This window comes from Rousettus aegyptiacus, unplaced genomic scaffold (assembly GCF_014176215.1).
Source record: "Rousettus aegyptiacus isolate mRouAeg1 unplaced genomic scaffold, mRouAeg1.p scaffold_m13_p_7, whole genome shotgun sequence".
In the NCBI taxonomy this organism is placed as follows: domain Eukaryota; kingdom Metazoa; phylum Chordata; class Mammalia; order Chiroptera; family Pteropodidae; genus Rousettus; species Rousettus aegyptiacus.
The window spans coordinates 19120088-19132611 of record NW_023416310.1 but is presented as its reverse complement, the minus strand read 5'-3'; the positions used below and the strand labels follow the sequence as shown (position 1 = coordinate 19132611).

At 36.9% G+C, this 12524-nt stretch overlaps 1 protein-coding gene across 12 annotated transcripts in view; it reads right to left on the bottom strand.

Moving 5' to 3' along the window:
• RASGRP3 (RAS guanyl releasing protein 3) overlaps window positions 1-12524 on the bottom strand; it is an 85269-nt gene that overhangs the window by 27223 nt on the left and 45522 nt on the right. For 6 of the 12 annotated variants that reach the window (XM_016136033.2, XM_016136031.2, XM_016136038.2 and 3 more), the window contains 7 exons: window positions 9915-10047; window positions 6845-7040; window positions 5755-5857; window positions 3879-3941; window positions 3237-3368; window positions 1848-1995; window positions 234-407 (listed from right to left, as the gene is read on the bottom strand). In XM_016136033.2, coding sequence (XP_015991519.1) covers window positions 234-407; window positions 1848-1995; window positions 3237-3368; window positions 3879-3941; window positions 5755-5857; window positions 6845-6914 — 690 coding nt within the window. In that variant the 5' untranslated portion in view covers window positions 6915-7040; window positions 9915-10047. The other 6 variants (XM_016136027.2, XM_016136030.2, XM_016136028.2 and 3 more) reach the window with 3 other exon arrangements.

Below are 12524 nucleotides of genomic sequence, written 5' to 3'. Positions count from 1 at the left end.
AAATATATCAATCATTTCACAGAAAAATAGCTCCATTAAATACTTTTAAGTATTGCCAATTACGAGCCTTCTTCTTGCATGAGAAAAGTATGATTTGTTCATTAGAAATTTAGGAGTAGTTTGATTGTCCTTTATATTGTGAACCCCAAATTTCCTCAATGACTTTTCTCAATAGAGTGAATAAACATCCAGAATCCTTTAAGAATCCCAGTCTAATTACCAGACATACATACCTTGGCAACATTGATAAACTTTGTGATGACTTCTGCCCTTTGCTGGGGGGTTGGTTTGCTAAGAACCATCAACTGGACCCATTTAGAGATTCCATTAAATAAAGCAATAGATCTCTCCAAAGTTGGGTTATTCTCCAGACAGCCATGGATGACATAGCTTTGGTAATCAGTGAACTAGTAAAGGAAGGTTTAGAGAGTCTGAATTATAATGAAGTCTTTCCAAAATCAGAAATTAGAATGTTGCATGACAGTGAGATATTATTTCATAATAACATAATGATTTCTTTCATGTCACATTTATAAGGGCATCTTACAAGTTTGAACATACATGTACCTTTAGCATGTCATTTTGCTGCATTTTGCTCTCCAGTTCAGACATACATCATTACACATCAGTGTTGGTAGGTCAAGAAAGGGATAAGATTCAAAGTCACATTCCAAATTTACTGGATCACAATATCCCCCTGGGGTATTTGCTAAAATAGTGGTTTCTAGGAACACCCCAGACCTAAATATTCAGTATCTACAGAGGAAGAACCTGAGAATTTCCATTTTTTACCCATAACTGGTAATTCTAATGGTCAGGCAAGTTTGAGATATAATGGCATACATTACAGAAGAGTAAATGAATATAAATATAATGATTCCAAGTCACAATTTTGTCAAGTTTCTTAAAGAAAAAAATAGTAATTGAAATAAAGCAGCTCTTTAGCAAAATAGCCTTATTTTCAGGAAGTCAGTATGAATGTTATGAAATACTTATGAACTTATCATATACACAGAGCAGGGGGTTCCTCTCATGGCCTGCTTGCAGGGGAATCAGTAAGGCCCTCTCCAAGTAGGATTACATAGTAAAAAGAATCAATCTTTCAGAAATCCATTCTTCTAACCTCATTTTCTTTTCAAAGAACAACATAATTCATTCCCTGGCATCTTGGAAAGGAAGGAGGAGGAGTGACTGCTCCCCTGCTCCCCGGTTTGATGAGACAAAGACAAAGGCTGCTAGTGAACCATTGTGGAACTATTATCATAACAAGTGGGTAGTGAGTGGGTGGCTAGGAAGAGACCATAGTCAGGAAGAAGAGAGGGGAGGTAGAGAAGAAATGCTATCACAACAGAGCAGGAAAGAAAATTTTAATTCAGGGTTTCCATCGCTGGGAAAGAAACAACCTGATGTTGAGAGTCTCCTCAAAGCCTACAATTCCTATTTTCAACCTACACCCACAATTAGGCATTCGTAGAAATCCCAACCTAAATAAATATTTCTTTCCCCAAACAAAGGGCCTAGCAAAAGACCATCTACTTGGGAGAAGTCAATGGAGCTAAATATACCTCAAACGGTTAAATCTCCACTGCGTATTTAGAAAATCATGCTTTAATCCTATGAAGGGTGACATTGAAAATAGCGACAGAAATATAGCTCCTGAGCCATCAAATAAAGACAGGATAATATTTATTTTTGGTTGAGAGGGATTGTTCCTGTGAATTAAGGGCACTTTTCCAATAGAGCACAGTAAAAGAGGCTGCCAACACTTCAGAGTATGAAAATGCGGTTCTTGGGAAAGTTGGCATACTGGTTGTTATCCTTGGAAGAAAAAATGTCAAGTTGCTTACTGAGATCCTTCTAAAAGATTTATGCTCCAGAAAAGTGAGGTGTTCAGCCAATTCAATGGGCTCCAGATGGTCAAATAGCAGACAGGCTTTTCCCTTCTTGGATACTTTTTTCCTCTGCGTGACTCTTCTCATCCAGTCATAAGAAGGACTGTAAAAGGAGAGTGAGTCTGGTCAGTTGGTCAGTTTGCCAAAAGCTCATTTCACTCAATGGAAGTTATTAACCTACTGACTCTGTAACTGTTGGCCTGCCTCCAGGGGCTTTTGCAAAATACATGCCCTGCCCTGCGTATTTGGAGAGTAAACTACTGACCCATCCCCAATAGGACATAAATTTCGAGTTGTTTTTCCAGACAGGGTGGATTTTCACTGATCCTTCCAGAATCTCTTACTTAGCCTTTCTTGTGGTCAGTAAGGTTGGGATCATCAGGGAAAGGTCAGGGCTAGGTGTATAAATTTAGGGGTTTATCAATATATAGATAGTGATTTAAGACATTGAGGAATCACCAGAACCTGGCTGATTCTCACACTTCAGCAAGATATGGATGATCTGAAAAGCTTGTTATAAAGACAGGAGCAGGGACTTCACTGTCGGAGATTCTGATTCACTGGGAATAAACCTGAATAATCTGTATATTTAATGACATGATTCCTGGATCACTCACTGTTGATCACACTTGAAGAAGTATTCTAGGAAAACAGTACAAATGCCTAGGACACAAGAGCATATATTTGCAAGATGGATAATCATACTTAGGGTCATAAAATAGTTTTCTCTATGCAAATTTAACTACTTGATATAAAACACTAGCCTAATTAGCACCACATTCCTAATAACTGAGCTAACTGGTTCATGGTACCTCTATGATCAACATTTGTTTAGCCTCAGGCTAACCTCAGATGCACCATGGTACAGGGCTTCTCAAACTTGAATGAGCATGTCAATTGACTGGGGATCTTATTAAAATGCAGTTTCCAATTAATCAGGTTCAGGTAGGGCCTGAGATTCTGCATTTCTATTGAGCTCCCAGGTGATGCAAATGCTGCCAATCCATAGACTACTCCATGAGTGGCAAGAGCATGGGAGACATTAACTAGACTCAATAAGTACTGAGCCTCTATTATATACCAAATGCTTTTACATGCCATCTTATGTACTTATTGGATGCTCATGATAATCCTATGAGAAAGGTACTCTACGCATTTTATAAATAAGGCAATAGAAACTTGGAGAGATGAACTACATCCAATGGAGCTCATTGCAGCAAGGCTTTTCTCAAAAAAAGCACACCTTTATTTTGAAATGATATGGATTAAGATCAAGTGGAATCATCACTACTTCCTCCCCCAAACAGTGGACTCATGTTTGAAAGAAGCTTGCGCCACTCTTACATGCTGGATATGTCGATGAGGCTGATGTGTTTTTCATATCCTAGTTGGCTAGCTGCTTCTCGGAATTCCTCAGTCATACGGATCAAACCAAGGTCCAAATTAAACTCTGCAGGAAACTTCAGAATCCAGTACCTGAAACGCATCAAACGTTTTTAACAACTGATTTCAAGCTGGACCTCTATGAAAACTATTGTATTATTTTACAGGTTATATCTAATGATGCGCATCCCAAATTAGCAACCTTCTGTCCCCCATCCATCATATTGAGTCCCGCTTGTCTCTCCTTCAATCAAGGACCCAAGTCCACCACTCCCATGCTGAGCCTCTCTTTCCAACTCTTTCCAGAAGGAAACCACTCTCTCGACTCCTAGCAAGTAGGTGGGAATATGTATGGGGAGGGAGTAGGAAAAAAAAGAATTTACTCTAACAGTTGGTGTCATTCCCTAATTACATTAATCACTGCTTGAGCTCTAGTCCAAAAAAAGATAAATTCTACCCCCAATGACAGAGGAGAGCCAATTTTAGCAAAATCAATAAAAGGGGAACCTGAGTGAACTTTGTTGTTAGACTAGGTCTGCGGCTCAAGGAAAATGAAAGCGTCAACTGTCTCAGAACCAGAAACAAATCTGTAAGGATATTTACCTCATGAAGTAGCAGATCTTTAATCGAAATTCATCACAGCTTTCCCCGCTGGCATTTCGGTACGTACGCTAGTTAAAGAAAAACTCCTTGCACCTTGTTTCCTCTGCACACCCGCCCTGTTTGATCAGTTTAGGTGAATTCCTGATAAGAGGGCCATACTGGGAACAGTTGGGTTATGTGGATGTTCAAATGGGGAGAAAAGTGGATTCTGATGATGTTAGCACTGAATAATTAAAACAATATATTATTGCTTTGGAATGTACTTTTTTGGTCTGGAAGAGAAGCCACTTATAAAATCTATTTTACCTTCCTGAGCACTCACCAAATGATGACTGTCAACTATAATTATAAATATACTACCAACTAGAGATAATTTAAAATTGGTGGTACGTAGTAGCACCATTTTAGCCAAAAAGATTTTGTATTTAGGATTAATGCCTTATATATGTATTCTAATTTCTTCAGTATTTGAAAACGTAATTTTCAGGTATGTAAATACACAAGTTGTGTTGCAATTTATTTTCAAGTCTATTTATTCACACATTTTCAAACACATATTACTGAGCTCCTACTATATGCGAGGAACCATAGGTATGCAGTGAGCAAGGGATCTGAAGGGAGGAAAGACTAAGGAAATGTTGATTTGCAGACAGTTACAACTTTTATAAATCTTTCTTTCAGGTACTCAGCTTGACTGTGCCTAATTCCATTTTTGTTTGTATTTCATACATCATCAGACACACAAATGATGAGAATGCTGTTTGGGGCACATTCTTTGGATAGTGTTTGGATCCTAAGGTGGGGCAGGGCTGGATGGAGTCAATGTCACAGATCCATCAGTCTCTGTGCACTAGTCTCAATCGTGAGACCTGTGAAACCCTTGGGCCACGGGGGACTGGGATCTGACTCACTTCCAAGGACCTCTGTTCAGAGTGAATGTCCCCTTACCTTCTCTAATATCTCCTCCTGCCCCGAGGTTGTGGGAAAGATGGAGGGAAAAAGTGGAAGTGGAGGAAGTTGAAGTGAGTAGGTGGATGCCCCACTTGGCCCTAATTCCACTCCATGGACCCCTTCCCCTTCCAGGCTTCTCACTCACCTGCAGGGCCCTCTGGGCTTGAAGCAGGCAGAGACTATAGCAACCAACATTAATGATTATATAATAAACATTTGATATTGGGAAATGAAGCCTCCTTATAAATGTGAGACTATTTTGCCATTTTCAGTCATTTGACTTTCAACTACCTTTTAGGACTGCGTTGTGTACAAAAGTTGATGAACTGCTAAAAGCCCTTATAGAACAGGGTTTCTAACTATGTTATTTTTTTTTTTTGCTCTTACGTCAGAAGGAAATCTAAAATTAACATCAATCAACAAATCACAATAAACCTGCTAGAATGTTCTTTGTGTCTTGCCAGCAAGAGAAGATATAAAAACTTAGGTGGTGTTTGTACCTGAGCCAGATCATATTATTTTGGCTGGCATTTCCAAATTGTCTAAATCGTATTCTCTGGGTCCACCATTTTGTCATTCTAAAAGGAATAATTTAGGTCTCAAATCAGTGTTAAATATTCTTTTATTGTACTAACAGCAGAAATGTTTAAGACCGGTTAGAAACATTCAGCCTACAGCTTCTGTTTCATTTTATAGCTAGTGATTATTTTCAAGTAGAGCCAAAACATCCAGATGGATAGTCAACTGTTTGGTCCATCCTCCAGATGTTTTGTCTAGACATCTATATATATTCACAAAACAGCTGGATAACTGACTGAAGACTGTTTATTCATCTTAATTTACTGGCTTTGGTTAGACACTCTCTCTACATAAACACAGAACTTGATTTATGATTGTAAAAATTACACAGTAGTTGAAAAGATATATGCAGAGAAGTTTTTCTGCCAATTCAGTGGAAGATAAATACCATCGGTGCATCAGTAGAACTATTCTTGGCAAATAACTATTATTCAGCTCTCCATTGTCATCTGTTAAAAAATAAAATAAAATGAGGGGTAAGGAGGTAACAGCACTACTCTTCTCTTTTTCTGATATTAGTAGAGAAACATTAGTGTCAAACATTTTTCATAGATCCAATTATCATTTTCCTCCTATTTCTGCTGGTATTTTCTTGCAAGTTAAGTGGGTAGGTCTTACCTTTCTTCTGGGTTAGCGTTGTCAGAATTTAGCAAATAAAAATCCGGGACACTTAGTTAAATTTGAATTAAGGTAAACCACAAAGAATTTTTGGTATAAGTATGTCCCCATGCCTTATTTAGGACACACTTATACTAAAAATGTGGTTTATCTAAAACTGAAATTTACCCGACTAGCCTGTATTTTATACGGCAATATTACTCTGTTTTAACTCTTCCTATAAAAACAATTCAGCAAACAACTGTGTAACTATTTTTTGTGTAAGTAATAATCCAGAATGCTGAGATGGATCCATAAACAATATAAAAAGCACATAGCTGTAAAGTCTATCATGCAGTAGAAGATATAGAATGCAGCAAATTCTGCTACCCATACTTGTCTAAGCCAAAAGACCAAGAAATAATTACAGCATCACATACCATATGCCTTAAGAAAGTTACAAGGGGCTGTGGGATGGTGAAGGAAGCCTTCCTGACAGAGCAGATTAGAAATAGTATTATGAACACCAGAAATGACATCTGAGACGAGTCCTGAAGTGGAATTTCAGTGGAAGGGATATGATAAAGGCATGAAGGTAGAAAGATGCAGGGAATTGTCCAGAGACATTAAGTGGACAGTGTGGCTATGTTATGAGCTGTGGACAGGAAAGGGAAGGAAAGGCAGAGGGTAGTGATACTGGGGAGACAGACTTGGGTCATTCGAAAAAGTCTTAAATATACCAAGGTGTGGAGATTGCATTCTGTTCTACAGCAATGCTTTCCTCTGAATAGGAGGAAGTGATAGTGTCAAGATATACCAAGGGAAAAAAAGGCTCATACCAAACATCTCAATGCAAGTGCTTAGCAGTTCATCTAATGTTGCTGCTTTTCCAAGTCCACTTGACCCCATGGTTATTTAGCCGCTGTCAAAAAACTAGAGACATTTTTAGCATCAGACAGACTATCTCCATAATCATGCAGGTTGGTGATGTCTGTGCTTAGTGGTGGTCTCTGGCCTTAGTTATACTTCAAGACTCTAAAGAAACAAGAAGAAAAAGTGATCAGACTAGAGTTAACCCCACTAAATCATCGCTTTCCTACCCGAAAAGATAATGATTTTCATTGACTGTATCTTTCTACGAGAAAAGTGGCAGAGACCACATCAACCACCATGATGGCGAAGTGTTTGCTAAGCTGTCCCTCATCGCATATGATGCTTTGAGGCCACAGAGATGTTCCCTATTAAATCTCATTTTGCAGCCAAAATTTTTTTGGAAATAATATTTTATACTTCCTTCATATTAAGTGATAAAACATCCAAGAATATTATAAACATTACTTGGTTTGATATTATTATGAGCAAATAGAGAAAGGTAATTTTAAAGTGCAAAACATATTTCTGAGTATTAGCCTCAGTGATTATAATCGTGCTCGACAACTGATTAAAAAATCTTATTTGCCTAAGTTCTTCAATAGTAACACTATTATTATTGGCAGTAAAAATATTAATAATAATCTACTGAATACCCACATGCCAAATACTTTACATATATCGTTCAACTTGACCTTCATGATAATACTCTGAAGCAGTAATTACTACTCCCAGTTTACAATGTGATCATGGGATTTATAAAGATTGGGTAACTTGTCTAAAACCACACAATTATTATTAAGGTCTAGAATTGGGACTCAATTATCAAATTAAGGTTTTGGGTTCTCTTTTTTCCCTATTATTATTCCCCCTAGTATAGATATCATAAGCTGTCATAATTTACCCCTAATCTAGTATTAAAAATATCACCCTTACATATCATCTCAGAAAGAAGATATATACCAGATTATCTGTCACAGAGGTAGAAGAAAAATGTAGAGATGACAGATGTCTCATTTTATAGCACTGTCATATGGAAATAGAATTGGAAACAACCTCTCAGAGTTGCTTATACTGAAAGTATCCCCGTTAGGGACACATCATTTTATTTTACAGAGCAAGTAGAATAGGCAGATTCTTTTAAATCTAGAAAGCTGGCAGAAACTTCTGTCCTAATGATGTTTCCTAAAAGCTGATTTAAGTTAGGAAAACAAACTAAAAAATGATGCCAGGTCCATAATGGGCTCGGAGAAATCCAGAAGTCATTATGATGTAAGACAGTTATCTCCTTTGGACTGTTTAGTAGGTAAATGTGGCCACTGGCCATTCATCTTATGAACTGTTCAAAGTCAATATCTATTTTACTTTCAAAATTAATTTCCTCAACTGGCAATCACTGAGCACCTAACATGTGCTTGGCACTGGGCTAAGCACTGAGACTGCCAAGATGAATAAATCATTGTCCCATCGTTGCCTTCAGTGGGGTCATAGTCAACTTCAGAAAACAAATACATAAATGAACAGAAAAAGGAACTAATGCCCATATATACAGTTGTGTTAGTTCGATGGGGCATTGAAGAGTAACATTTGAGAGAGTCTGTTGTCTAGGCATGTAACTCTGGAGGAAACGTGTTTCCTGTGTATTATTTCTGTATAAGAAACACATTCTCATGCTGAAGATACCACTCTTAGAGCATAAAAAGAAGGTTTATTTCACATGTGCAATAAAAATAACAGAAACACTAGATCCATATTCTCCCACTTCTGCTGCTCAAATGGTTTGAAAAAGAGAAATATCAAAGTTGTCTGGAACCCACACTTCTGCTTTTCTTAACCAAATGACCTTACCTGTAAGGCCTTTTGTGACCACCTTATTTCCAACAATTGTGTCTCTTTCTACACGCCCACCTCTCACTACCGCACTTCCTGGATTTATTTTTTTTCTTAACATGCATATACATCTGACATATTATGCAGTTTACTTGTTCACTTGTTTTTTAATCTCTCTAGCATTATAAACCTAAGCTTCATGAATGCAGTGATTTTTTTTCCCCCACTGGCGTAGTCCCCAGCTCCTAAGATTTTGCCTCTCACATAGAAGATACTCATAAAAGCATTTGCGAAATTAATGAATGAGTGGATTCATGAATGAAGAAATGAATAAAATAAAAATTGTAAAAAGTTTGTCTTTGCATATGTGTATGTTTGTATGAATGTGTATTACAAATTCTGAAGAGGTTACCTTTTAGTTTGTTTTCCTAACTAAAATCAGCTTTTAGTAAACATTACTAGGCTGGAAGTTCCTGCCAGCTTTCTAGATTTAATAGAATTTGCCTACATTTATAGTAAGAACTTAAGACCTTTTTGGGAAGCACTTCTCTGATTTCCCTAATGTAAATTCTGTCAATCCATTAAAATTCAAGATTGGGCAATTGACAAGTTTGATCACCTACATGTATATACAGACGCTTTTTATCTTGTTAACTCTTGTTACTGAATAGTAGGTGTATTACTTAGACCCAAACAGCTCAGATCAACTACACTAGTTTCTGAGGTTAAATTCAAAATTATTCAGCTAAGCTGTTTGGAGAAGGTGTTGACCTTTCACAGAAGGTTAGAAGTAACCTGGTACCAAAACCCTGTTGTCATGTTTTGAGTTATATTTGTAGTCTGCAAAGAAGCCAGCACATGAGGTGAGCTAGGCAATGCAGTTACAATCTATTTCTATAATCAGTAGATATGTCTATGTCCCTGCTTAGCATTCTGTTGCCTGTACATTTACCTGAGATCTCGTTCCACGTGTTTGGATGTTATTGTACCTATAATTGCTTTTTCAAAAGTAAGGCTTCTTTATTATAAAAGTGATATACATTCATTATTTAAAATAGTAAGGAAAAGGAAAGGAAGAGAAGTTACCCATTATGTCAACATCCAAAGATAACTCATTAAATATCATGGCATGTTTCTGTTAGGTTCTCTAGGCAGATTTATTTTGTAGAGTTTCTTATATAACCTACAATAGTTTAAAGAAGTACATACCTACTGGTTTCACGCAGGTAGATTTCCAGGTCTGAAAGAATTTCAAGGACAGTTATCGTCATTGGAAAATGCATTGGGAATGTAGTCTGCAGTACTGGCTTATCCAACGTAAATAGTGAGTACTTTGGAGAATCTGAGAAAAGAACAGAAAGACAGAATTAAATAATAGAAACCCAAAAGAATCCACAGTGTGTCAAGAATTTCCCCGAAACCTTGAATTACAGGTGTTTTTTGAGATTTCGTCTAAACTTCACCCATGGAATCAATTAAAGAGAAAAAAAGCATTCAAAATAGTTATTTGGTGACTTGATAGTTTGAAAACTAAGCAGCTTAAAAAAAAATCAGCGTATTAAAAACTTACCAATGTGGCAAAACCAAAATTTATACACATGGTGTAAAATATAATTTTAGTCCAAATATACTTCTATCAGTGGATTACTCATTTAGAATGTCCAAACACTGACTTTGGAATATTAGTAAATCTCTAAAACAGTTTGTTGCGATGATCCTCAAACTCTGAATCTAAATCACTCCTGACTGTCTCAATGTAAATGTCAATGTTATTTTTGTCCAGGTTGTTTAGTCTTCCAATAGTTAGGAGCTGCTTTATTGTTAATAGGTTACAATAAAAATTCTTGCTCCCCAGCATAGACATTTTCCCACAAGTCTGAAAAGAACACAATAAGCTAACATTTCCCCAAGGCTTGAAGCATTTCTGAGAGAAGCTCTCACTTCTCAGGGCAATAGAGTTCCATCCAGTGTAATTTCCAAAGACCACGATATGTTCATGCAGCTAAAAGACTTTCATTGGACATGGCCAGTGAAGCCTCTGTCTTCAAAAAAATCCTTGTGAGGATGCTTAGGACAATGAGAACTGTGCTTCCAATTTTAGAAATAGTAAAAAGGGGCCAATTCCATGCAACTATCTATTAACAGATATAAATTAGGACCCCAGGTTCTTAATTCTGAACATTTCGAGTTTTAAAAAATTGGATTTGAACATTAAGATAAGTTTTACTTACCTCTAAGTAAAAGGCGATTAATACTGCTTAATTTACTAGATTGTTTAAAGAGTTAGTGAGGTGTCATATAAAATGTGCCCACCATGTTGCCTATAAAACACTAGGTACTAGGGGAAGGTGTCTCTCTTTGCCCACGTACCTCTTCCTTTCCAATATTTTAAGTTGAGGACTTAAGTTGAAGTAGAGGACCAATGTGTAGAAGTGACAGAAAGAAAGATAGTAGTTTAGAGAAGGGAAAATGAAGTAGAGAAAAAATATTGTGGCACTAGGGTCTCTAGTAGTGGGGCATGTAGCCTCATCAGCAATGGAACCCCATTCCTGAAAGGTAGTGACTGTCAGAGAAGCTGTACACTAAATTCCCAGGTGGTGTCCAGGAAATATACCTAACTGGCAGTGAAGGTTCCTTCTGGATCTAGGATTGCAGAATTTATAAGATGAAATATTATGGTTAGTAGGTATTCAACAAATAGTTTTTAAATGATATTGGGCATATTAGAACTTCCAAAGATTGTCTTGTCTATAGCATTATCTCTATTCCAAGAGAAACAAACAAAAACCTTGAAGACTCTTCCCTCCTAAATGGCAAGTACTGCCTTTGTATATAAATGACCATATATATGTCTTTACATTCATATGACCTTCATATTGAGACAAGGAGTTTTCTCTAAATGCCTAAATTCATTGTGAAAATAGGTGGTAAGTATTACAAACCTTTAAGCCTTAAGGATTAATGACTAAGGAGCTATAGTGTTTGTTTTTCTGGGAAGATGCAAGCTTAATTTTCCTTTCTCACCACAGTCATGAAATTTAAAAAGTTCTGCAATTATAGTCTCTGAGACACCATAGGAGAATCAAGATTATTGAATTCAGTAAGAGAAATGACAACAAAACTCTAAAAGATCATTTATTTGATAAATACTGTGAATCTATTAGATACCAGATACTAAGCAAAATACTAGAGTGGCTGGCGGAGGAGGCTGGGGTGAGCGGAGAGAAGGGTAAATTGGTGACTGAGACAGACAAAGTTCTTGCCTTTATATTTTAGCAAAGAATTAAACAAGCAATTATAATAAATTATCCTACGAAGGGTAGTGTGCTAATTTAGACTAGGAGCCAGAGGAGTATAAGCTAGATAAAGAGTGGATGGAAAGATGGCAATTAAGACATTTAAAATGACTGAAGTATTGCATGTGGCAAAAGATGAGACTGAAAAATCAGTAGGAGTAGCTCGTGAACAGTATCGTGTGCTATATTAAGAAGTATGGACTTTATCTGAAGCCCTGTGGGAAACCATTGTTTTAAAGGCAAGGAGAGTGGCATGATCATATTTGGATTTTTAAAAGATCCCTCTGACTGCAGTATAGAGAAGAGATTAGTAAAGACCTATACACTGAAGATGGGAAAACCAGTTAGTAGTCAGTTACAACCATTCAGGAAAAGATGAGGGTTATCTAAACCAGTGTGGTAATGAGGTGGAAAGGAGTGCTTTGTTACAGAATATATTTCGAAAACAGATTCAACAAGATTTGCTGGTCTGTTGGCTATGGGGAATGAACAGAAAAGAGGAATTAGGTATAATTTCCAGATT